The following is a 27931-nucleotide window of genomic DNA, read 5'->3' as shown; positions in this document are numbered from 1 at the left end:
AAACCAATAGGGTGCCAGGACACCACAGTGGGGGACAAACTCTCCTTGAGGAAGATCTGCATTTGGCAAAACCACAGGATAAAAGACATAACTGTGTTATATTTTTATGTTAAGGTATTATACAACTGACAAGTGGTAGCCCTGTGTGTGCATTTGAGAATAGTACTTGAAAGAGAGGATAAACTGAGTTCCGATATTGAGTAAGGCAGCGTTTGGATACTATAGTTCCCAGCATTCATCCCCATCTGCCAGCACCAGATTCTAAGGTATGCTGTTGCTTATGTGAAAAGACTGTGTATCTGAATGGAATTCATGGCTATTTTTTAGTAAGTGTATATCCTGATTGATGCATATGTCACCAGAGTTAGTTCTTTCAACAATTAAGGGTTGTGAACAGATCAATGGATTGCTTCTGCAGGTGCTAAAAGTGTAATGAGGAATTTACACACATTACCCAATTTGGCAGGTCAAAGGGGTGAATCCCTTTACAACAGTCAACACAGTGAAATGTGTCAAGAATTTGTAGGATCACTGCGGCTCTTCTTGTTTCCAGTAGTATTGATGGTTCTGACACTACCAGTTTGCCCTTCTACAATAGAAAGTACAAGATGAAGAAGGAATCTACCATATATTCCTTTTTTAGTACTGGTGATGCCAATCATTAAGTGATGAATTAGCGGAGTTGCTGCAATAAATGCTACAAAACACGTTCATGAGACGTTCAGCGTTTAAATCAGCAATATCTGACGAAGGCCTGTTCAAATGAAGAATTTGCTACAGTGGGGGGGGGGGCATTTCTTTCATCAGTCTGCTTTGCACTGTGGGCACCTGTAAAAAACGAATGTCTGAATATTGATATTCCACTCTAGTCTCTCCAGGAACTTCAGAACAGCCAGTTTGACTTCATCAGCATTTTCACAGGTACAGCCAATAAACTAGAAATTTATGTTCTAAAAATCTGGATTTGATTATTGAGTAGTGGAGAGCATCAGTGAGCATAGATACACTAAATAATGCATGGGACTGGATGTCACCCCTCTGTGCATTATTGCTAAAACTCTATCAACATAAATAATATTCAGAGACATTTTTATGAGGAACATTGCATAGCTGGTTTGTCTCCATGGAGACGAAGCACAGGGAACGGCGGGGGGGCTTGAGGTAAAATTCACGTATGTACCAATCATCAATTCCTGCAGCAATAATGAGCGGGTGGTGTTTTAAATGTGTACGTGGTGTAGGATCACTAGATGATTGATGGTAAACTCATGGAAAGGTGGATTTATTTTGTAATTTCTAAGTCTATCACTTTTAATTATAATGCGGAAAAGAAGGCGCGTATTAATTATCTGGTCAGATGCAAAGCGTCCATTCAGTTTGTTGCGTTAGGAGTCGCTTTTGTGAAACGCGCAAAAAACAAAACAAAAAAAAAAAAAAAAACAGGCACAAATCGCTACAGTTCGTTCACACGTAACCTATCGCCATGTATGTTATAACACATGCCGTGTTACTTGTTGAATGGCCCAAAAGTTTTCCCATATTTTCTTTTGGCAACCATTCGCAGCAGGCAAATTAAATTCCATACGCATTTGCTGAGAAGCTCCCCTCTGGCTCCCTCCCGCTCTCTCCCTCAAACGTTATCACATGTTCACAATTCTTCAAGCGGCTTGCACAAACTAAACAAGGCTTGAAACTGTTTCGCTCCTCGGGGACGCTATTGTTAAACCTGGCTGATTGACGTCAAAGATTATTCTATTGGAAACAATGTCTGAATTAACCCCAAAAGGAAAAAATTGTATTTGACAAGAACTTCTGAGAAATACCTTCAAGACGTCCTCGAAACACATCCTTTGTGGGAAGTTTCTGCGTGAAGCTTGTGACATCAGATCTACGGCGTTGTCTGTACATTGCACTTCACCATCATCGGGAATACTTGCAAATCCATAGCTTGTATAATACCCCCAGCCCTCCCTCAAAGCACAGTTAAAGTGTAGTTTATGAATCGTTCTCAAAAACACGACAAAGGTAAGTTATTGTATCATTTTTCCACTTTTCTTGGTGTGGCAAGAACTAAGCGCTTCTTTCTAGTTTTTGAATCATAATTTTGCCCATTAGTAGCGCGCGTCGTTGCGCTGGAACACTGAGCTAAATCCGCTGTAACAAATGGTCAACTCTTTACAATATTTGTATCGGTCGACCATTTCCAAGATGTTTTGTAATTGCGGGTGAGTGCAAGGTCAGTTTTCAGTTTCACATTGAACAATGACCAATTAATTATATTTCCATACTGTGTATTTAAGTCACGTTTCGGGTAATTTTGCTTTGATCATTGCCTTTATATCTTGGCGTCTTATTTTTCCTAGTTTTAATTGGTGAATATCCACCTTTACTTGGTTAATATTGGGGAATATTATGTATTTGTTGTGTTAAAACCACTACGTTTTTCATAAATACTATTACAGTTTTTAATTTTATTATTTACATTAGTAAGACTGTTGTGGTTACTCTTAAGGGTTTAAGAATAGCTTGGTTATGAAGGGTGGTCTTCTGTGTTGGAGCTTTAGTGGGCATCGGCTAAATATGCATGCGCTAATTAAGCAAAGTGCGCGTGGTCAGGGATACAGAGCTGGTTGTCATGACGTCTGACCCTTAAAAGCTATTCACATCTATTAAACAACCATATATGAGTGTCCGGCTGTCTACCAACTGTGGTGTTTCATACATGTATGGCGCCTTGTAAATGCTGAAATTATATTTGGAATGCGGAATTTACATGTTTTTTTATTTATTTTATTTTTTAATTTTTTTACAGAGGTAGAGAGCTAATCAGATAATATGGGAAAATGAATAACTGAATGTAGTTTTTAGAGCACAACCATTTTTCTGTACAGTTTGTTGAAAATTAGTTTATCATGCTGAGATGAGAGTCGTCTATTATATATGTATTTAAACCTTTATACAGTATGCTCGACAAGAAACCTTTTTTTAAAAAAAGGTATAAACTTCATTTCCATGTACAGTGAAAGAATTTATGTAATCCCGGTCAACTGTTGATCCTAATTATAAAAAGGATTACTTGAGGAATTCCAGTGTGTAGGCATCAAAATCCCATAAAAGTGTGGTAGTTACATGCATTTACTTGTGAACCAGATTGTATACTTTAGACCAGTGTTATGAAAATATAGCTTTTTTATTTGCCTGTATGTACAGTAATGAAAGGCCATTAAGAAGTGACATATAGTTTATTTATTGATGTATTAAGAATAAAAGATTTGGCCAGGGCAATCTGTCTTGAAATCAAATAATTGGTTTGTGACTCATTCTACATTTTGAAAAGTCATACCTGTAATTAAATCTTAGAAGTACTGGAAATACTCAAAATACTTGAAGATAATTGCAATCTTTAACTAATATGTACTTGAACACAATAGCCTAAAATACTGTATATCACCAATTTCATAGAAGAAATCAAATACCCCTCTCTCTATACACACACACACACACACACACACACACACATATATATATATATATATATATATATATATAATTGATTTTGAAAGAGGGCTCCTTATTGCAGTATGGATGGCAGGAGCTTCAGTCATGAATGCTCAGCTGGCTTATGTTTCAATAGGAATGTATTAAAGTGGACATCAAGGACTAAAGTGACATCTGCATTTAGATCTATGGGAAAGACATGTGTAATCAAACCTTACTGACTTCCTGCCAGCACCATAAACACAGTCTGTTTTCTTTCGGGGATCTGATAAGCGACACACTTCTGTAAACCACCTCACTCATACATACATACATCATTTTTTTTCAAAAGGGGTCTGTGTTTCCATAAGAAAAAAAAAAATCATTAAGTGCATGCCACAAAGGCTTGGCTTCAAATAGCACAAACCTGATGTCAGAATCAATTCTCATGTTTCTTCTTCTTGCCTTGGTGTGATGTGCGTGTGACTTTTCTTTGTTCCGACTGGTCTTTGTATTCCCGCGCTATTGATTACGTCAGCAGTCTTTTGTGGAGTCCACATTTTGCCCATCCTTAGTTCCAGTGTCAGTAGTCTCTGGTACTTTATCTATTGGATTTAATTTCTGTCTTTCAGTAACAACGCTCTAGGTGTAGGAGTACTGCATATATCATTTTTTTTACCATGTAGAGGTGTTGAGTCTGAGTCTGACAAGTGAACCTTTTCAGAACTACTGTCCTTTGGACAGCTTCAGATTGGCTCAGTTTAATTCTGCAGTTTCACAGGACACTTTTTCTTCCGGCTTCACCGTAAGACGGCAACAAATCCAAGCAGTCAGCACTACGCTTTGAAACAACTGAGCAAGCTAAATCTCAATTACCTGGATAAATAAACATTATTAGTTCCAAACCATGATTCTCCATAGTAATTCAGCTGGGGTTTTAATTGATGCGTCTGTTTTTATCAATGGGTTGAGATCTTTGATCTCTGCCACTGCATTAGGCTACATGGAGGGGAAGCTCATTTTAGCTGATTGTCTTGACTATTAAGCATCTCACACTGATGACCTCATTCAGGTCTGCCCATAGAGTTTATTTTCTTCATTCATACGCATGTGTTTCCTGAGCTGTGGTTGCACAAGGCTACAGCTACGGCCCACTCAGGGATACAGTGCTGTAGTTATGCGTTCTGCCAGCAGGGGTAATGCAGTTATGTCACTGTTATTTTGGCCGCTGTGTGACTTGAGATTTCATTTATTTTTTGCATTTATTGAAGAGGAGAAATCCTCATATCCTCCGTTTGGTGGGATGTTAGCCCAGTTAGCATCATGGTAACTGCCTTTTATGTTTTGGGTAGGTAGGTAAATGGGGAAGATGCTTTGAATGGCGTGAGCAATCTCTTAGGAATTACCAAGGGACAGGGCCCTGTAGAGAAGAAGATCCCACCTGCTTGTCAACCTCCTCGGGACCTCGGCCCATCTTAATCTCTGCTCGTAGAAAAACGTGCCATTTCAATGGGAGGGCTTCCCGAGGCGATACCCTTCCGTATGAAAATGGCACATGGCTTTTAGAGAGCTGGACCAATGGCTCCTTATCCTGAAGCAGGAGTCATCCCACTCTGTAGAAGACACAATGTCGTGCACCTACATGTAGTTCAGTTATGCTTCACCTGTGGAGTTTCCAGGGGTCTGTACAGGCATACTATATGTAAGGGCATGCCCAGGGGACCTCCCTATGATGGTGGCCAGAAAGGGCAATAAAACAAAACAAAAAAAACTCTCGATGAAACATCGTCCACTCTTTCCTTTTCGGCTCTCACCCATCACGTACCTCGTGCCTCTCTTACCACCGTCGTTTACGATGCAGTGCCACTTACGAGACCCAGCATTAAAGTTGGAGGCTGCTAAAACAAACGCAGCTTGTTTAATTTATGAGTGTTACCCAAAGTTACCCATCCCTGGACAAAGGCCAGATGATGCATCACCTCCTTGGACCTATGTTCTACACTGCCAACACGGAGTGAACTTTTTTTCACCAACAAAGATGGACATGTGGACGTTTTTCTGTCCACACTTAGAGAACACCTACTTAAGACTGTGACATCTGAGCATAGCCACTTAGCCATCCACGTGGACCTATGCATTTTTTTACAATGAGTGTAACTGTACGCATTTCTTTTGATAATGAGCTGAAAATGCACTGATGCGCTAGACTGTCTGTACAAGATACGCAGACCACAGGAGGCCATATCACCTCGCGCTCATTATTTCTCTCTGAGTAACCTGTCTTTTTTCTTATAATGGGACGGATCTATGCATGTGGTTCGTATTTAGTAATAATGAATTCAAATGTGACATTGTATCCCATTTTTAGTATTTGATTATTTCACCTGTACGCATTCTTCATTGTCTCAGGGCGTGGCATGATGTGCGTTGGTCTGCTTAGGCCCTGTTCATACTTCCCTCTGTTCACACACTCATTGTTCTTTTCTTCCCTACGTGTGCTAGCTTGAGCTCCCACTCTCCGACCAGCTGTTCTACACACATTAATATTACCTTCTGGTTACCTCGTATTATTGCTTACCTTCGCTTTCCTTGTAAATAATAAACCCCTTTAATTTATAAAATTGATGAAGCCATTCTATTCAGAGAATAAAACAGCTTTAGTAATAGATTACATTCCTAATACGTATTGGTAGTAAGTATTATTGCAAGGGTTTTGTAATTCCAATTGATTTTCCATTAATATTGTACTTTTAATAATTATTCCAAAATGATGGCTTAAGAAATTTTATGAGTCTGATTACTACATTTTGGTGCCCAGTATAAGAAGTAGTGGTGTATCGCCTATATAAGCATGTTCATAACCTTGCAGATACATTTCGCCTAATGACCTCTCGCCATCATTGTTGGTTGATAGGACCATAATTACACTGGTAACTACAAAGGATTCACATGCCTCAATTATCTCTTTACAGGGGTGCATGCATCAATGCCAAGAAATTGTATTAGGGAAACTTCACCCAAGGAAAAGGATATCTTTCTGTGGAGCATGGAACCTCTTTCCAAGGAGGGATGGTCACCTGGAAATGGACCCTCAGCATCCAGGGGCCAGCGCCCCTGTTGCTCTAAACTAAAGGTATGGGGACAGATTTGTCCAGTCTGTGAGAACTTTCTGCTATCCCTTCCCCTTCTCACCTGCTCTACTATAAAACTGTTCTAGTGTATTGCCCTGATGTCTGATGACTACCCCACAGTCCACACCCACTATGGGTGGACAGGAGGAGGTGATGGTTTTGGGTGTGCACGCTGTTATAAGAATGCTCAGCGCCCTGGTTCACAGCTTCCAGGGTGAAAATGCTTCTATAAAACGCTAGCGACTGACTCTGGTATACACTTTTTGCGGTTTCCGGACAGGTACTGGAGACAGTGCATCAGTCTGTGCTGCGTCACTTCCTGAAACAAGTCCTATTTCGTCACCGTTCATGCTTTTTCTGTGCCTGACACTGGGAACGTGGGCATTCCACAAGGACACAAAAACCGGAAAACCTCAGCACATTCAGTACCCCGATACAATATGAAATGAAATGGGAAATGAAGGTTATCCCTGCTATTGTAATGATATAGTATAGCTATGTAGCTGTGATTTGTTCACTATGGTGGGTGGGCTTGGACGGCCTTTGACTTTTTATCTCAAGTATGGCAATTATAAGCACAATGACAGAAGTGATTTCTTTGCCCCTGAAAATATGCAGTGCTGGTATGTGGTGAGGTATGCAGTGAGGTGTGCGGCATTGGTTCAAATAATGGAGAGTTTCTGGCATACCAGAGGAATGACAGGGCACATCATCCTTCACCTGTTTACTATTTCCTGTGACTGGCCATGTCCACAGTACCATTATAATCCCCTTAACCCCCCCCACCCCCACCCCACCCCACACACACACACACAGAATCTCAGGTTCAGACCAGTCACAACCAGATGATCTACAACAGGAGAAGGGCGCGGAGAACACTCCGGAAAGTGAAAATCGTTCCGCTCCGGCTTCAGTTTTTTGATCGCCCTGCACGGTGAACAAATACACATCCCCCGGCGAGCTGTTTAATGGTGTGGTTCAATGGTAGTTTTTCTGCCTCCCCCACTGCTTATGGCTCACACTGGGTCAACCGCTCGTGTTTTGGAGAGTAAGAAGGTGTGAGGGAGTTGGGGCAGTCGAGTGGGGTTCTGTTTCATGTTCAAAGTCGCCCGAGCCCAGTGGGTCAGTGAGTAGGGGCCCCTCTCTCTCACCAGCGCCCACAGCGCATGGGGACCCTGGTGCCGTCTGGTCCCTGCAAGCCTCTCCGGATAGGGGGACATTTCCTGGGGCCAGAACCTGTGAACTGAACACATGAAAATGTTTCCCAGCGTAAATTACGACCGGGTGGCGGAAAAAGCAAACCCCGGAGCTTTCTGTGGCAGATAATGAATAGGGATGCGTCCCAACCCCGATTTTAAACGTGTTGCTTAATGTTGTGAATGTTCACAGAATGCAAAGCTCCTTGAACGACTTGCTGTCTGTGTGAGTTGCGGTGAACTGTAAGCCGTGTCAGATTCGAGTGAAATGCAACTCGATGAAATTTGTACCCAAAAGAACTGGTGTGCGCCAAAACTTGATGCACTGACATTTTGGAAGTCCGGTAAGCCCAGGGTATGGTAAGCGAGTGTTTTATTTTATTTCTTGCTTTAATGAAAAAGTATGGCAGGTTGTGTTTATTTTTCATGAAAGAGAAGTCACTCAGAATAAAAGTGGAAAACACATTGTACTGTGCACCTACTGAACCCTTTTCTAGACTCTAGCCTTATTGAAAGGCCTGGAGGATATTTCAGAGCCAGTAAATAGTCCCCACATTACGTTTGGGCTCCTGTCGATGAAACCAGAATAGAGGGCTTGTTCTTACTGCTGGATTAAACAATAATGAAAAAAGCTTCTCAAAGAAAGATAATCTGCTTTTAAAGCAACTAAATTCACACACACACACGCACACACACACACACACATGTGTATATATACAGTGCAGTACATATGTATTTTGACACAATTTTTGTTGTTTTGGCTCTGTACTCCAGCACACTGGATTTGAAATCAAACAATGAATATGAAGTTTAAGTACAGACTTAAAGTCAGCTTTAATTTGTATGTAATTACATCAATATCAGGTGAACCATGTAGGAAGTGCAGCCACTTTTATACATAGCCCCTCCCCCATTTTGGTGGACCAAAGTAATTGGACAAATTATCATAATATTAAACATTCATCATATTTAGTGCTTGGTTGCAAATCCTTTGCCTTTGCAATGTCCATCGACGTCACCAAAACTGGAAACACGTGTAACCGTCCAAATGCGTACGGACTGTACTGTATGTGTGGTGTGTGGGCACGTATGTGTGTTTGTGTATTTGTAGAACTTTTTAACTGAGAAGGTCATGGTTTAGCGCTCCTTTCAGCAATAATATAACGAGTCTCACAGTTTGGCTCCTTTCTTAACACCCGAGGGGATTTTTCTCCCCCCCCCCCTCCTGAAATGTGAATAGGAACGTGCCATGTGCACGTGAGGCTTACGTTGACTGTTTGAAAGCACACTGTACTTTTAGACAAATGTATTGCCTGTGAAAAGGGCATTTGTACAAAAAAAACGGCTGAAGTGAATGAATGGAGCGCTCGAATGAAAGGGCAGGTTCTGATTCATAACACGGCTGTTCAAGGCCACGTAAGGCGGGCCAAACCAGCGCCGTTTCTCCCGTGTGTGGAGGCGCTGGAGAGTTTGCCTTGCATCGCGTTCAGTGGGAGATATGTTGACTGACAGGTCGCAGACCTCTGAGCTCCTGTTTTTGCCGTAGAGCATGGAACATGGCACGGCGAAGACAACGTTTGTAGGAGTTTCACACCACTCACCCTGCTGCTAGAAGTAATGTTACGAAGTACCTACTAGTGCATTATGGGTATACCTTACTACGACATAGTTTATTCCCTGATTTGGGATGCCCAATTGTATTTGTAGGCATGTGCCACTGCTACAGTGTCCCCTCTTAATTTGGGAGGGGCACAGACTAGGACAAGCATCCTCCAAAATGCACTTTGTCAGCCACTGTTTCTTGTCTTGACACAGTCTGCCAGCTGAGCTGTGCAATTACTGGCCTGTAGGAACGGCGAATGTCACAACTGGCACGGGCATGCGCTCACACGACCAGAAGAGAAGAGTGAGTGTGTGAAGATGTCCTGTCACCTGCCCTGTCCGCTGAAACCCTCCCTCCCTGTACAGTACATGCTAATTATGCCACGCCAGGTCACACTGAGCACTGGCCCGTAACACAGAACTTTTACCTTCTAACGGCAGGGCACTTTAATATTCCCCCCGTGATGCAGAATGAGACTTTCACATTCCGATAGTATGTGAAAGTCTCATGGAAATGTTACTCCGCCACACCGTGGCAACAAATAGAATCCTTGTATTTCACCCTCAGAACATTGGTGTTGAACTTGGGGAAAACATTCCCAGATTGTAAAACTTTTGGATCTTTGCCTGGACATGTAACAACCCCTGTAAATGTGCTTTTTTTACGATGTCATATTTTATGCTACATTTTTGTTAGCTGTGCATACTGTCAAGCAGAGTGACTGATTCTCTCTCTGCTTTGTGTGCTTTGTGACATCATCGGTTGTGCTGATATTCTGCATTCTATCACTGAACAGAAGCAGTGTAGTTCTGTTGTTTAATTGCTTCTGGCAATAGTTGCTCCACCAAGCATTTACAAGAGCACAGGGAATGCTGGGAAATGTTCATGTTTGAATTTGAGACAGGGATTGGGTGCATGTATTTCTCCCACCAATAAGGTTACAGCTTTCACAGAACATTTAATGAGATATAACTGCTGGCTCAGAGGAAATGGTAGCAAGCAATAATTAAGATCTGTTCCATTGATATTTAGGCAGAATTCACTTGAGTATAAGCTTAATTTAGATTGGTGGTTCAATGCAAATGAGCTTCATTAAGACTTGCTGTGCATTTCAATTTCTGCTCTTCGTGTAAATTGATGCTGCGTTTGCCTGTGCCAACAAACGAGCCATATTACTTAATTTCTTTCAACAATCAAAAGAATGGTCATGGAAGTGAGAATCTAATTTAAAATGAAAATGGCTGAATCCAGCAGTTTCAACTGCTCTCGCTGCTGCTTGTTTAATACATAAAAGAATTGGCATCAAAGGTTAAAACATCCCAATTATGCAACATCAAGTTATTTTATTGCCATATCAGTAAAAACTGAGTGGGATTTGTTGCAGTGGAGCTCGAAAGTCAAGACAAACAGTCACACAGTTCACACAATGCACACGTCAAATAGATTTGATTTAATTCTTGTCAAAGATATACAGTAAATTATCCATGAAATCGCTACTTTCTTAGCATAGTGCAAGACTTTGTTAACAAAGTTAGTAGAAATCCTAGATTAGAGACCATGTGTATTATTTAACCCTATTTATTTTGGCCCACTTCAGAGAAATGTCAGTACTTCTCAACTCCAGGTCCTGCGGACAGCAGTGTCTGCAAGTGTTTGCTCCAACTACGGACTACACCACCAGATTTCACTAACTTCCTGACAGTGGCGGTTGCTGAGGTGAAAATAAAATGTAATATAATTTACATACAATGTAAATAATTCCACATGAGCAACTTGTTACATGAAGTTGATGTAACTTTACTCAAGTACTGCATTTAAGTAACTCTTCAACAAATTTTTTTTTTGTTAAATTCTGAACTGTAGGCAATTCCATTTGAAATACTATTGTACAATGTAATACTGCAGTATCAATTGTATCCTCCAGATACTGCAAGTGCAATTGCAGTAGCACGGGGATATGGGAGGAGATTTGCGCAAACAGGAATTACTGAAATAAAATAGCACTCTAATTTAAGACTGCAGAAACCGTAGCTGTAAATTACCTGCCAGGCGTGTGAAACAGAATGAAGGAATGACTAAGAAAATCTTGCAATGATTTCAGACAGAAGAAGAAGAAAAAAACAGCAACATGATGTATGTCAGAAGAGCCTGGATTTGTCATCTGCTCCCAATTTCTGAATTAAGCATTTCCAGTTTAGGGTCAGTCAATTAGCCAAAAGGCTCCCGTGCTTGGAGGGGGCCAGAATAGTCCAGCGCCCACTGGCTTGTGTCCTATGAGGGGGGGGGGGGGGGGGCTCTGTGTGGGGGTGTTGAAGCCTCCTCAGTCTGCGAAAACAGTGAATGGCACCATGGACCGTGACCAGGGCACTCTGACCTAGTTTGAATCTGTTTGAATTTTGCAGAAACCGTAGAAACAAGGCCGGTATTCTTCGCAACCTACCGCATGCCCAGATGGAGTTACCAGAGATAATTGATTGTTTTCCTGGCAGAAGCAGGGGGGGCGCTGGCCGGCGTTGTCGGCGACCTGCGGGGTGGGGTTAGTTACGATGCCGGTCCTTACCGGTCTCTGCTGAGCTTTTCTCTCATGTTCCCTCCTTAATTTCGGCCTTAATTGATGACATTGATATGAAATGGCAGGAGGTGTGAAAGAACTAAGCTAAACATGTCGCCTGGCATTTGAACTAGTGAGGCCTCAAAATTGGTTTTTCACATTTATGACCCACTGATTTGAACTGAAAACAGGGCTTTGCTGTGCACAGCTAAACCGTCTTGATTGGTTCAGTGTACCAGTCAGTAGCTTCACTTACCGCTTTGTTTCTCACATTCACACCGCAGTTTCTCATCACTAATGAAGAACCGCTTTCTGCTACCCGTTCTCCTCAGAACTAACATCACAGGACCTGAGATTCCCCGTCTGCATTTCATAATACTGACCTGTTTTAGCTGTCAGAAACTATAAAGGAAATATAACTGCCACTTGCTGTGGCGTTTGAAAATCTCCGGTGTACTTTCTGTAATTTGTCCTGAGCTTTCTTCTGATGAATAAAAATCCTCATGTGACCCCAGAAAAAAAAGGTTATCCTTATTTCCCCTGGGGTGAGCATGTGGTACTGCAGCATGTGTGACCCTCTAATTGCAGCTTTGGCTTCAGATCCATGGACCCCACTCTGACACTAGAGGCATGGAGGGGGGTGTCTGGGTTCAGGCTATCAATAGAACTGTTATTGACATAAGAAATTCCATCTAGAACTGTGTAGAATTACTGGACTTATGCTGAATAATTAGGGCCCTATGGTTTGCACTTCGTGGAGAACCTTGTGCAGAATCACAGGACTCAGTAATAAACATGGAAATGCGTTTAAATTGAAAGGGCGCACTGCAAGACATCGCACATTATCATGTTCTGAAACATGAAAAGGTAATGATGCAATCCACAGATTAACTGCCCTAAACTCATGAAAGCACCTGTGTCCTCCCAGCTGAATCAAGCTATTGCAACATGTGGAAGCAGCTGCCTACAACTGCACTTAAATGATTGTCATTTAAAAACCACTGTCTCGAGTACCAGAGGAGCTGTCAAACCATTCAGTTTTTGCTCTCGCTTATGTGAATGTGATAATATTTATTTCCCCCGTCAGGTCGTACGCTGATTTGCAAAACAAACCTACCTGTGTAATTCAGAGCTGCATTACGCACGGGTGACTGTGTCTTGCTTCGTTGCTGGCAGTGACGCAGTACTAACAGCTGTCCCACAGTGGAAGCTTTCTCTGCCTGCGGTGGATGAAACAGTCAGTAGGCCGGGCACATCGTCAGCTCGTCATGTCCGTCCCGAGTTTGCTTTTCTCCCCCCCGGTGATTTGTTTGACCTGCGGCTTGCTGCATTGTTGAGTTATGCGCCGGGGCCGGTGGGGAGTTCTGAGCCTTGTGTGGGACGAGTTCACCTAGCTTTTTTCTCAGAGCCCTGCTTCAGACTCTCTCCTAGGCCTGTGCGTGAGGGAAGCACCGCTGACGTCCGATTGCTGACACACGGCTGTGCTATAAAGACAGCATACAAGAGACTGGTACTGGTGAAGGCAAGTTTACAGGGAAACATAGGTCAAAATGACTTTTCTGTTTCGACATACTGCAGAAAATAGACTCCTGCTGATATTTTTGGTATTGCTGGGGGGTGAAGGTTTTGTTTAAAGAACGGTGTCTGACCTCCAGATGTTTCTCATGAAATTTAGTGATGAATAGACTGTTTACAGTAGCTCCAGTTCAGCTGAAGAAAACATAGTATAAAATGTAAAAATCTAAAAATATTAGATAAGTAAAAATAATAAAAGCCAGTTAAAGTAATACAATTTGTTGTATCTGTTATAATTAGTAAATTATTCAGATGTGGTAATTAATATTCTTTAAAGGTCTGTTGTCAGAAGATTACCACTTGGTACATTGAATAGCTGACTCAAGTCATCAGAATGGAATTTTTTCTTGGGGTGCGATGGATTAAAGTTGTGAAATATCGCAACCAGCCAGGCTATACAGTACCTTACACAGTTGTAGAATATTTAGTTGTATTCTAAAATCTAATGGGAGTCAATGTAAATGATCCAAAACTAGCAATATCTGTTCATGTATTTTACTGTTAAAATCCAGGACAGATTTTGAATCTCCAAATATGTATTACATGAATAAATTCAAGAGAAATGTGAAAAGGTTTTCTGTATCTGAGTCAGAGTTCATTTCCACCTTGAAGAGATTTATTATTTTATTTATACATACAGTAGCTACTAGCAGAACATTTCACTCCGGAAATACAGTGGTGAAGACATTTAAAAGTGCGCCGGAACAAAAATGATGAATCATGCATCTGAAATAGACATTTATTTTTGGAAAAAATAGCAGTTCACGAAATCCAAAGATCCTTGCGATCCTTTTTATGTTCTGCGAAAGGGAAGTCTGAAGAGTTGTCCTGGTGTATTTGTGAAAAATCCGTACACTCTCCTACTTTAAAAAAAAAAAAAAAAAGGAAAAGGAGTCTTTTGGTGGGATGTCTGGTCGAGGGCAGCTGCTGAATACAGGATTGAAAACAAGGCTCCCCATGCTCACCCAGCACACGTGTGTTATTCTCAACCCTTACAGCAGACCAACATGGACCATCAGCTGTTTCCAATTATCGGTCCTGAGTCACTGCCTGTCTTTGGCTGGATGTGTCAGATGTGCTAGACTTTCCCTCCTAATCCTTACTCTGTCCAGTCTGCCTTTGAGCTGTGCCGCTATGGAAACACGGCTCATGCTTCCTCACGCTCCGGCTTTTTGATCTTTTTAGTCTGTATATGTGCATTTCTCTCCGTGACTTTGGTCTAAGCGTAATTTTATATCGCGTTTGAACCTGGGCCATGTTATGGTACATGTCAAAGAAAAAAACACTGGGTTTTTGAAGCTTCTTTCTCTCTGTCTCTTTCTTCTTCTTTCGCCTACTGCTGGGTGCTAAATAAATGGGATCTAAAAGCGAGGTGTGTTTCTCTACTCCCCTTGTTTCTCATTCTCTCTCTCTCTCTCTCTCTCTCTCGCTCTCTCTCTCTTTCTCTTGCCCAACATGTCATTTTCACATTTGACAAGGCTTGTCAAAGCAATGCCAAAGAAAGGTAAAAACAAGAAGTTCTGTCAGTTTGAGAATTTCAGAACGATTAACTGTACTGTAGCATCATTTAGAGTTAATTGTATTGTAAACCAATGTTTTTTTTAATCCACTATTGTATAAAGTTAAAAAGTGTCTCTCTTTTTCTGTTTCTTTCTAGATGTTTCTTGCAGCCTTATCCTTTGCCTATTTTGCTAAGGCCTTGTCTGGAAGCTACTTGAAAAGCACTATAACTCAGCTGGAGAGACGGTTTGATATTCCCAGTTATTTAATTGGAGTTATTGACGGAAGCTTCGAAATAGGTATGTAACATTTCTGTGTGCCACTTCGGTGTCCTTGCAGATTTTTTTTTTTGTTAAGTGTATGGAACATTCTGGGTGGGTGTAAGCACGCATCCAGAATTATTTTGTGTTATCTTTTGTAGAGGATACATTTAAATCTGTTTCCAAATTACAGTCTTCATAATGAGTCTCCGCAGTTAGACTTCAGCAGAAACACTTTTTCATAGTGTTACTCACATTATACAGTGAGCAAAAATATCTTCTGGTGGAACCACAGATCCCGGTTTATCAAGGTGAGCTCCATTGACAAGTGTTTTGTGCAGATTCAGACCCCCATGAATTACTGATGGACGCGATGTGATGGGCTTTCGTGACCTCTGTAGTAAAATGCCACGCGCTGTCAATCTCTGCACCAGCGAAAGTGGAAACTTTCAGACGCTCTCCAGACAAGAAAAAAAAAAAGGCCTGGTTTTATCTGTGCACTCGTGCACCATTAAAGCGCCTGCTTGTACTGTATGGTCACCGTGTGTTTCAAACTGGCGACCCGATCAGGAGCGTACAGTTCCAGAGGCTGCTCGCTGTCGCCGCATTCACGTTTCAGCCGGCGATGTTTCCATAGGAACAGAGCAGCGGTCCCAGCAACATGGCGGGATTTATTTCAGCCAATTAGGTTAACTAAAGAGCCTGTGTTTTTTTTTTTCCCCCCATTGGCTGTCACAGCCACATCACCTGTGTCCCCCGACTGTTCTCATGGCACCAGTCCACCAAGCCCAAGTTTAGGAGGGCCAAATTTGATTTGAGCTTCAAAAGGAGTTTTGCAAATTTCTTTTCAGGTGGAATGCAACGGCACACTAAAAGCTAGAGTTCACACCAAATGTAAAAACAAAAAGATAACTACTTTTCTGTTCAGTCTGCTCAGCTATAGACATTGTTTTCTTTATGCAGTTTTCAAGTGTAACTTAATTTCTTGGTGCTCCAGTGTGGAAGGACCTCACAATTCAGCCAAATGAGCCAACTTTTACGTGTGAACAGTGACTGCCACAAAGTTATTTAGTGACTGTGGAAAAAAGGGCTACCTTTTGACCCCTTTCAGAGAGCTGTTCACCTCTGGCACCTCCTCTTGGCTGGTGCTCAGTGGTTGTTATGGCTTTCTATGAAAAAGGAAAAGAGCGTGTTAAACCACATTATCCTCACAGTTCAGATTTTGGATTCTGGCCTTTTTGTTGTCATGTTTCTGGTTAGGACCCAGCAGCCAATAGTGGTGGCACAACTGAGATTTTTGGCACAAAAATGGAAGCCTTTTTGGCACTGTACACAGATCAGCCGTCCTTCTAAAATATTCTCTCGTGCATGTCCCTAGGTAATTTGCTGGTGATAGCATTCGTGAGTTACTTTGGAGCCAAACTACACAGACCAAAGATCATTGCCATTGGCTGTTTCCTAATGTCTATTGGGACATTCCTAATTGCGATGCCGCACTTCATTATTGGACGGTGAGTTGGTCAAAGTTATTAGGATGTAGGCTTTCCTTTCAGACCTCAGACAGCGGATAGAGAATAATCAAGTTAGATTTGTGCCAGTGGACATGTACTGCTGTTGTTTTATAATGCCTTTCAGTTCATAGACTGCTTACAGCTTGACCTTGTTATCTATGTATGTATCTCCCTCTAATTGTATTGATCAGGTTATTTGCTTCCATTCATTACTGGATGCAATGAGCTGTGCTGTATAATATATTTTTATTAGAATATCTGCCTACATTACAGGCAGAAGCATTTAATCAGTACATTCATAAAGGAAATGGCACTGCATGTTTTTACGAATAAATGGTATAGATTAACCATATATTGAAAGAAAAAAAAAATAGGATATAAATTACCGAGACCACGGGTGGAATTGTGGAACATCCGTCTTTGCTGCAAGTGTACTCAAATGCGGTCTGCTCCTGTAATTGCTCTTATTTCCTTTAGTCTGTCTAATGGGATCTAATGGTACGTGGTGCTTTCTCCCCTCCCTCGCTAAACAGTCGCATTGGTGTTTTGTACGCAGCTATAAGTTCGAAACATCAATTAGATCTTCAGTGAACTCAACCAATAACCTATCTCCATGTCCAGCAAGCTCACCCGACCTTCTGCCTGCAGGCGACGGGACCCCCGGACTGCCCAGTACAGGTAAGAGGCGTCGCTCCCACTCCCACAATGCAGTGCTACCGCTGTCACGTTTTCTTCAGACGTGGAGCACTGAGCTTACAGTACATGGGTCTTCTATGTTCAGTCTTTGTATTTTGAGCCTTAACCAGCATGCAGTGGGTGAGAGAAAATCCAGCCAATCCAGAGCCCACACACCATTCACTCACACATTCACACCTATGGGCAATTTAGAGTCTCCAATTAGCTTGCTGCATGTTTTTGGACTGTGGGAGGAAACAGGGGTACCCAGTGGAAACCCCACAGACATTTGATATAGGTAGACATAGGTAGAACATGTAAGCGGCACACAAAAAAGTCCTCGGTAGGGATTCGAACCCGGTACCTTCTTGCTGTGAGGCGAGTAGATCAAAAGTCTTTGAGGGAATTTCAGTGTTGCTGCATTGCCTCCACAGAAGTTATTGTCACACTTTCTAGTCATTGCTGCCTGTTTTTCTGTCTTCTGTTCCTCTGTCCGTAGAAGGGTGTGTACGGGAGTCCAGCTTCTCCATGTGGACCTATGTTTTATTGGGGAACGTTTTGCGTGGAATCGGGGAGACCCCAGTGCAGCCGCTGGGAATATCATACATCGACGATTATGCCCGCGAGGAAAACGCAGCCTTCTACATCGGTAGTGCCTCCATGTACACAAATTAGCACGTTGGCTAAAGGCTAAATCATCGGAAGTTCTCACTAAAGCAGATGACTACTCATCATACACTGTTAAATTTTGTTGATATCGTGCATTATTTTATTAGTCTATGGATTTGTTCACTTTTTTCTTTTTTGATAAGATTTACATTTTCATGGTTTTTTCATGGTTAGCTTTTGTGTTATGACAGATTTACACCACCTATGACACCACCTGTTACACCGCTTCTCAGGCATAATTTTGTGTGGCTTCTCAAAATTAATCTTCATGCAAATATTGTTCAGTTGAACAGAAAACTAAGATTGTCACCTCTCTTGCTATTTTTGCAGTCTGGTTTTGAAACTCATGCTGGCTTATAATTTCTGTGTTTCAGGATGCGTTCAAACAATCTCCATAATTGGTCCAGTTTTTGGCTATTTACTGGGGTCTTTATGTGCCAAAATATACGTAGACATTGGATTTGTTGACATGGGTGAGTCCAAGAGCGAATAAAGGCCTTGTCATACCAGTAACACCATACTTTACAGCTGTTCATGCTAGTATACTGCTTGTATTATGTAGATGCTGTCTCCTAAGCAAAACACCCACTTTACCCTCTGGATCTGCTCCAGAATTTTGTGTTTCCTCCAAACGGAACTGCATAATATCACAAGCATTTTGGCTAACTTGGCCAGCTCTGCACCTGCAGTTGGAAAGCTGTGTCATTGTTTAATCTGGTTTAATGTGCTTTAAACAAACCCAGAAAAAAATACAGCATTTCATTCATTTATATATTTGAATAAACGCCGGTGTCCTTGTGAATCTTAGGAGAAAGACCATACACTGTTTAGAACATAAGGCTGGGCAGTTATACTAATATGCTGGCTCTTCATTGTTCTGGTAGCCATCTTTATTAGCGCATGAAACCTCCCTGAGCATGCTCTGTTGTGTCCCTTTCAGAGAGCATCACCATCACCCCGGGGGACGCTCGCTGGGTGGGGGCCTGGTGGCTGGGGTATCTGATTGCTGGCGTCATCACCCTCTTCTCTGCCATCCCTTTCTGGTTTCTGCCCAAGTCCCTGCCGGCGTCACCGTCCCAGCTGGATGCCAAGTGCTCCCCGGAGCGGTCCTACTTCATCAGTGACTCTCCACACAGAGAGGCCAAGTACAGGCCAGAGGAACCCACCAACTTTGTGGAAATGGCAAAAGGTAAACAGTCACATTTTATCCCTGTTGAACTCATATAACCTCTGTAAGGCAATCCCTGACATCGGGAATCCTTCCTGTTTGCCACCGAGGTCACATTAGCCCACCCATGTGAAACAATAGTATACTAAGCATACTTGATGTAGACTTTAATTATACTTCAAGTATTCTTAAGTATGGAATAGTAAACTTCAGGTATACTTCAGCATACTATTTTTTTTCACACGGGCTCTCTTGCTGGGCCTTGAGGGCTTGAGCTTTTTGTTTGAAGATTATGTCAGTTACAGGTGGCAGTGTGGAGTAGCGGGTAGTGTAAGGATATCAACCCAAAATTCAACCCATCATTTTAACCCAAAATTCACAGGTTTGAATCTCTAATGGATACAGAACACTGCTTTCGTGTGTTTTAGCCGAGACTAGTTAATCTGTGTTAGTCAGTGGAATGTACAGTAAAATACATTTTTAAGTCTATGGTAATACATGACTGTGTATGTAAATAATATGCAGTAATTTTAAAATGTACTACTGATCCTCCTCAACCATTCAGTGATTTACGTCATGTAAGGCATTATTATTTAACATTATTTAATTTTAAAAAACATTTTGTACTGAATCTGGCAGTGATTATTAATAGAAATCAAATAAAAATTCTTGTTTTTGCAGAATTTCTACCGTCGTTGAGAAGCCTGTTGGGAAACCCTGTATACTTCATTTACCTGTGTGTGACTATCATCCAGTTCAACTCCCTGATCGGCATGGTCACTTACAAGCCCAAATACATAGAGCAACATTACGGACAGTCGGCGTCGAAAGCAAACTTCCTGATGGGTAGGGCAAGTTCTTAACTCTTTATATATTTAACTCACCCTCTTGCTCTTCGCACAGACGGTTTTTGTGTCCACAGCGATGAGAGCTGGGCGATAACAATGGGACTGCTTGTCAAAAGATGCATGTCTCTGAAGCTGTGCATTGATGTGCATTTTGAATAGTAATATAGATTTTTAAATGGGGGGGGGGGCGTGGTGGATGATACTCCTTTCATCCATGAAACGTATTTTTTTTTACCTCTCCTGGCTTCACCACTTCACTTTAATTGCGTTTGAAATTGCTTTGATGTAAATGAGGGAGTTGATCCCATTTATGAAGCGAGCGTCCTGTCTGCCAACGTGACTGGCGCACAGGCAGTCGGGTACCCTTCTTCCACCGTGTCCCTAAATGTGCGCTGCCCTCGCAGGTGTCATCAATATCCCGGCAGTGGCCCTGGGGATATTCTCGGGGGGTGTGATCATGAAGAAGTTCAAGCTGAGTATCATGGGAGCGGCCAAGTTTGCATTTGGAACCTCCCTCCTGGGCTACTTCCTGTCCCTCTTCTTCTTTGCCATGGGCTGTGAGAACTCCAAGGTTGCAGGGATAACCATATCTTACAAGGGGTAGGTCTGTAGGGAGTCTTGACTAATAGTATTATTATTATTATTATTATTATTATTATTATTATTATTATTAATAATAATAATAATAATAATAATAATAATAATAATAACAATAATACATTTCATAGCAAATGGACTGCATTCATTTAGCACTTTTATCCAAAGCACTTTACAATTGATGCCCGTCATTCACCCATTCACAATGGTGAAAGGCAGCCATGCAAGGCACCAGTGAGCTCTTTGGGAGCAGTTAGGGGTTAGGTGTCTTGCTCAGGGACACTTCGACACTCCCAGGGCGGGGGATCGAACCGGCAACCCTCCGACTGCCAGACAACCACTTTTACCCCCTGAGCTATGTCACCCCAGAACTTTCTAGACGACACAAAAGAAAGGTGTAAAACAAATAAGGAATACATTAATAGGTTAGATCTTGAATATTTACACTAACATCTCTTGGCTTTTGGTTCTCGTGTTGACACAGCGAGGCTTCTAATTAAAAACCTAACTAATAATATGTTAATAACTAATATTGCTGGTTAGCATGATGTAGAATTCTGCGATGCTATCAAATGGCTGCTGTTATTGTGCCAAACCAGTGAAGCCTGCTAATAGCATAGCTACGGATAGTTACTATGGCAAATATTAATTTGTGATTCAAAATGATGTATCAGATAAATGTAACTAAGGACCAATTTATTGTCTCCTCCTCTACATGAACTAACGCTAATAGAGTGGATGGAATATCTTACCATGAGAGGGCGCTGTTTGCAGACTGCAACTCTGGGTGCTTGTGTTCTGGGAAGGACTGGGACCCTGTGTGTGGGGAGAATGGGATGACCTACATCTCCCCTTGTCTGGCTGGCTGTCAGTCCTCCAGCGGATCTGGGAAAAGCACAGTAAGGCCACCCTGTCATTCTTCAGATACCTTCATACAGTAGCTATGCATGCATGTGACTGGGTTTCTGTAGTGCAGACATGAATATTCATAGTATTCTAATGTTTATGGAGAATACCTGTATATGTATAGTGACCAAGAAAATAGAAACAGCGGTAGGTAACCTCAAAGGGGTTGGTGTTCCTTTAATTCAGCACCTAACACACGCAGCATGCATGTGCTCTAATTATGGCTGATGTGTGAAAAAAGGCCACTTGAGTGAGTTAAAACGAGAGGTGATTGTTGAGATGTGCTTATGGGAAACTAGCTCCGCTTGCTGATGGTTCATACGGTGAAGTCGGCTTAGAACTCTGAGGAAAAGACATCATCAAAGGGGGACAGTGGGCAGAAGCGCATGTGCCAGGTTAATATGTTCCATGTAAAGCAGGTGAGGAACCACAGGTCAAATGACGAGTAGTAGCAACTTTTGTTAAAAATGGTGCAGGCCAAACACCATAATAAGTGCTTTTACATTGGTGCTTCCATTTTTGGCTGCACCGCAACAGCGAGGCCAGCCCTACAAACGCGAATGTCTGTGACTGACTGACTGACTGACTGACTGAGTGAGTGAGTGATGAAGTTACACCATTGGTCGGCCGAGTTATGAAGTTACACCATTGGTTGGCCAGATCACATAAGGGTTAACGTGCATTTTGTTTAAAATCTCTGGAATGTTCCCAATACAAAAACGTCTTTTTTAATATGAGCAATCTATGTTTAAATACATCAAAGTGTTTCACACCAGATTATTATTTTTGTTTGATCTTAAATCCCGACTAGGGTCAAAACAGTTCCTTCACAGTAGTGTTTTTATAACGAAGTACTAGTATTTAAAAATAAAAAACTACAGGCCTGCACAAATACAAAAACATACTCTTAGTTTCTAAAATTAAAGCATAAGTAGTCTCTTTTGTAAAGCTGGAACTTGAACTGTGAACTTTCCTGAACTCTCCCTCAGACAAAGATGAAAAAGTACATATTTATCAGTCCAATGTAAAAGAGAAATAAGGTGAAGCTGAAACATTACTGCTCTTGTGTAGTTATTGGTATGGATTAATACAGATGAGCAGAGCAATTTCCAGTGGCAAGATCCTCAAAAGTTAGATGTTTCAGAAGGATAACAGGAAAAAAAACACAGTAAAGTTATCAATTAGGAGAAATACCACTACAAAATGGCATAGCTAGTGTAGCTACTATGCAAAAACAAGTCTCTAGTCAAGCAACTATAACGTATACTTCTGTTTTGCATGTTACAAAATAACACAAGATCGATGCATGCTTTATGTTGTGCAGTGCTGTTATGTTTTTTGATTGCTGAGGAATTACTTCCAAGCTAATGACTTACTGGCTACTGTTAGTTGTCAGCCTAATGCCACCCGCAATTAAGCACCAGCTCTTTGTTGCCTAAACCTTGTGTGAGCGTGACTGGGATCCTCCGTCTTCTCGTGCCTGTGCGTGACTGGGATCCTGGGTTCTTCTCGTGCCTGTGCGTGACTGGAATCCTTGGTTTTCTCGTGCCTGTGCTCCCAGGTGTTTGAGCACTGCAGGTGTGTGGCGGCGGCGGCGGCGGTGGCGGCGGCTGCAGCGATTGGCTCGGCGCCCGGGAACCTCACTGCCGCGGTGGGCCACTGCCAGGCCCGGGAGGGCTGCGACCGGGTCTTCCCCTACTTCCTGGCCCTCTCCGTAATCAGCTCCTTCATCATATCGCTGGGCGGGACGCCCGGCTACGTGCTGCTCATCAGGTGAGCTCTGCGGCTGGGTGTTACCGTGGCAACCACACGCGCTCTCGGGTGTGTCGTCGCATTGATAACTGAGGACCAGGCACTTTGCTTCTTTAGGGGGAAAAAAGCTATGGTGGAGCAATAAGATTTATTGTTGCTAATTGCTATAAAAAGTGACCTGCACTCTTGTAAGTTTTTTGTTTGTTTGAATATAATGTTTTAATTATATTCCTGTGCCAGCTGTGGCCAACCGGATTTTACGGTTCCCCTCTGGGGTTTGGGTAAATTTACCAGCTGTGTACCACTGGGGCGATCATGTTTTAGGCTGTTTTGGAGAATGTTCAAATCATGAGAAACAATCTGAAACCAATCCCACAATGACCAACTAAGTGGTGAGGATAATTCCGTTATGAAAAGTGTGTTGTGTAATACTGTTATAACACAGGTAAGGTAAGAGCACGGTTCATTTCCTTGTTTTTTCATTTTTTGGCTGGACCGCAACAGCGGGGCCAGCCCTACAAACGCGAATGTCTGTGACTGACTGACTGACTGACTGACTGACTGAGTGTGTGATAAAGTTACACCGCGCATGTCTGTGACGTTGGCCGGCTCGGTCCAGCCATATACTAAGTTTTAACCTGGTCTTGTTATGATTAATTTAACAGTCCTCATTTGTGAAATGTTATTTTATTGCACATGAAGACACACACAGATTCATCATTTCCATACGTTTTACAGTGATAATTTTCTTTGTATAGATGCATCAAGCCTGAACTTAAATCCTTCGCGCTGGGTCTACACACATTGGCTACGAGAACCCTAGGTGAGCCCTGAGAAATTTTTAAATAAAGTTTTTAAATAAACAATTTTTAAATAAACATGTGCAGTGATTAATATCAAGTTATATCAACCCTGAATGGTCTGCCAAAGGCTCAGTTTTTGCACACCATCAACGGTGGAATTCAAACCAATCAGAGCACTGCAGCACAGAGGGAGATTCAGTTGCTCAGAATCTGCCAGTGATTTATTATGCAATGTGGACTTGTTCTGACTTGCAAGGTTTATTGTTTTTAGCATGCCTGTGTGCTGAAATCTGATTTGATTTTAGCCCCTCGCTACAATTCAAGGAGAGCAGCATAGGAGCAGGGGCTTCATTAAAGGGAATGGTGCCAAACAGTCCCTCTTCCCATCAGCCCTCCCGTGTTTGAATTAGATGTGGTCTCGGGATTTTGCTAAACAATGGTCTTCTTCTTTGGTTTATGGTCAGCCCAGTCAGTGTTTGACTTTGATGATGCGGTCTTGGGATTTTGCTAAATGATGGTCTTCTTCTTTGGTTTGTGGTACCACAGCGGGGATCCCAGCTCCTATATATTTTGGAGCGATCATTGACACCACGTGCCTGAAGTGGGGATTTAAGAGGTGCGGAGGGAAAGGGGCCTGCAGGATTTACAACACCACGGCCTACAGGTACCGCCGAGCTGAGGCCAGGCATCTGAGACCCCTCCATTTCTGTCAGTTCCTTACTGTCAGTTACCTGAAACCCGTCCGTTTTAGTCAGTTCTGTACTGTCAGTTACCTGAAACCCCTCCGTTGAAGTACTTTCAGTTGTCTGATACCCCTGTTGTTTCTGTCAGTTCTGTGACATCTCTAAAGTAGTGTCAGTCATTGTGACACCCTTCTGTTAAAGTGCTGTCAGTGACCTGACACTCATTTGAAGATCTTCTACTTAAATTGTACTTAAGAGAACCATATCTCACAAGTATCACAGGAAACAACATGGTTGGGTTTTGGCTTCTTGAAGAGTTTATAACAATTACAAGAGACAGTCAAATAATTTTACTACCTTTTTAAAACCATTGTGAGGTTTTTCTGTTCTTTTTTGAACATCACTGGGGCACTGCTTTGAAAGGATAGACCTTTGTTGGGGAGTTTGATATGCTGAGACAGAAAAGACTGCTGTTGTCACCCAGAGTTTCCGCTCTCCCTTGCTCTCCCTCTCTCTGCGCCTCCCTGCCACCCGCAGGATAGTGTACCTGGGCCTCACGCTGGGCCTGCGGACCGCCTCCTTCCTCCTGTGCGTGCCGGGGTTCCTGTTGCTGCGGAAACACATCAGGAAGGAGGAGAAGAGCGCTCTGGCCAACGGCGGGTCGGAGGCGGAGTCGCTGAGGAAGGAGGAGGCCAGCTCCCTCTCCCGCGACCAATCCGCGCAGACCCCGGGGTGCGACCCGCACCGGGAGACGCGGTTGTGATTCGCGCGGCGTTCCCGCGCGGTCGCCGAAGCGTGGCAGAAGTGCGGAAGAAAGCCCCGGGTCGCCCCGGACGCGTTTCATAGGACATAAATTATATATTTGTACAGGACCTGTGTAGATTATGTGCAAATAAAACGAAAGTTGTTTTTAATATAATTGAAATAATTTTTCTTGAATGTATATGCTCTTTTGCAAAAAAAAAAAAAGGAACTCATTCTTTTGTAGCAAAAAAATTGTTTTGTATTTAATTTTATGAACAAGTATTTGATTTCAAAATAGTGTTTATAGAAACTTGTTTTTTTTTTTTACCTAAGCAATAGCCTAGTTTGTGTATTTTTCTAAGAGCACTGTACACAACATTCTGCTAATGTTATGCAATCTGTTAGTTAGCTGTTTTCCTGTTCCCTCTTATTTTTGGTTTAAATTCAGTACAGTGCTGCAACTGTGGAAATACTCCTCTGCTTTTGCGTATCCATTAAAAAAAAAAACATTATCCGCGGCAAGTCATTTGTGTACAGGATAACGCCTATTTATGTCTAGGATAGGCCAGTTTACTGCAAGACTTTCAAAGGCCTGTAATTCAGTCACCCAGCAGAAAGATTCTGAGAGCTCTTCATCAGGTCACCTGCTGAACAGCCATTACAGACCCCTTAATTCAGGTAATGGGAATCATCTCAATTAGTCTTTTTACTAATAGGGATGTGGTGCATTTGCACCAGCTGGATATCACAGCCCCAGCTTGTTTTGCGATTAGTTGCTTTGTCTGCAGAAGGACTTGTTATGACGCTGCATTCATTCAAAGCAGTAATTTGTTCATTTGCATCAAACGCATTGCGATTGGTCTTAATAACAGCTTTGTCATCGGCAATTAGCTTGTTATTTATTCAGAAAGAGCAGCCACCAGGTCACATGGTGACTGAATTGCGGGCTACCAGTTGCACAGCTGAAAAAACAGAGCAGAGCAGGGCTTTGCCAATATGATATTTTTTCGTAAGACCCAATTTGGCCAAATGAGTCAGTGCTCATCATTAAGTATTCTTATTCTCTATTCAGTATTATTTGCAGAAGACGGTCAATGTAGTACGTATCACCGCTTTCTCTTATAATCCCATTGTAAATGTTAGTGAAGTGCTGAAGTATGTGACCTAGACAAGCATAATGGAAGTGTCGCAGAGAGTTGTCCAACGTGCAGTGCCGTTACTGAATTGAGATTCTACACTTAAGCCTTGGGAAATACCTCATTGTATCCATATTACCTGATTGTATGCGTGTTTTTGTTGAGATTGTATATACTGAGGCACAAGTGCTCCAAGAGTAATACATTGATTTAAACACATTTGGTGTGTATCCTGACATAACACTTCTTGGTCTGTACATTTTGTTTATGTCAAATGTCCTGGGCAGGATAAGCCTCTTCTAATAGAATATCCTTATTTTCAAGGGCTTGCTGTAAGAGACAAAAATAAAAACAGAATAGTGCACAGTAAACAAGGGTGAAATAGAATGTTAGGACAGAAGGACAGGCAAGGTGAACTAAACAGGTAAATAACTGCAAGAGAAACACAATGAACCTATTGTTCCAATTGTGGAGCATAACACTGCATAGAACATTCCGACGAAAATGTCACAAATGAAACGTAAGGCTACGCAGGATTCAACCTAAGTTAGGTTCAGTACTATTTCCAACAGAGGATATCAGTTAAAATTTAAAATTTGTTGTTAAAGTCTTTAAGATATATGAACTTAAAAACTCAAATTAAAGATTCTTCCATTCATGATGTTTGGCCTAAAAATGTCCAGGTTGGGGAGCATTTTGTCTTGAACCTTGCAGGTTTCTGTTTTAATTAAGACTCTGCAAGAACAATCTACCATCTGCAGTACAAGTTGTTTTTAAAATTTCATGACCCCCAGGACAGGAAGGGATTATTTTTCCTGTTTACAGTGCCAAGAGTTCTGGGTTGTAATCCTGCCCAACTTTGTTAATATGACAGACAAGCAGTTAATTTATTGTGTTCCTTAAGGACTCTGGCTTCTAACAGTGAGGCAATAGGGCAGACCAGCACCCGCTTTGGCTGTTGTCCATTTGTTTGTTAAGATCACAACTTAAAATACCAAAACATATGGCATTAAGCTGCTGGGTTGCAGTCATCAAGTGGAACAATTTGAGTGTTTGTTTCAGGGGCTGTTGTTTTCTAGGCAGGAAGTTAAGTGTCCAGAGCCATTACTTAAGTATGATTAAGAGCTCAACCCGCAGCCTTTAAGC

General features: G+C 42.1%; 1 protein-coding gene across 2 annotated transcripts; it reads left to right on the top strand.

Annotated features, from left to right (window-relative positions):
* Positions 1-133: 133 nt before the first annotated feature.
* On the top strand, positions 134-25845 carry slco1c1 (solute carrier organic anion transporter family, member 1C1). Of its 2 annotated transcripts, none has more exons than XM_035427308.1 (15): positions 134-266; positions 6450-6610; positions 15191-15332; positions 16672-16804; positions 17361-17482; positions 17979-18128; positions 18523-18621; positions 19089-19337; positions 19998-20162; positions 20569-20764; positions 21495-21660; positions 23229-23440; positions 24178-24242; positions 24769-24886; positions 25443-25845. In XM_035427308.1, the coding sequence occupies exons 2-15, from the start codon at positions 6464-6466 to the stop codon at positions 25666-25668; spliced, it is 2190 nt and encodes a 729-aa protein (XP_035283199.1). In that variant the 5' UTR covers positions 134-266; positions 6450-6463; the 3' UTR covers positions 25669-25845. The 2 variants fall into 2 exon arrangements, with proteins under 2 accessions (XP_035283199.1, XP_035283198.1); XM_035427307.1 differs by lacking the exon at positions 134-266 and adding an exon at positions 1672-2025.
* Positions 25846-27931: the final 2086 nt, after the last annotated feature.

This window comes from Anguilla anguilla, chromosome 7, assembly GCF_013347855.1.
Source record: "Anguilla anguilla isolate fAngAng1 chromosome 7, fAngAng1.pri, whole genome shotgun sequence".
Taxonomy (NCBI): domain Eukaryota; kingdom Metazoa; phylum Chordata; class Actinopteri; order Anguilliformes; family Anguillidae; genus Anguilla; species Anguilla anguilla.
The sequence above is the reverse complement of the archived record's forward strand: the minus strand, read 5'-3'. Positions and strand labels throughout refer to the sequence as shown.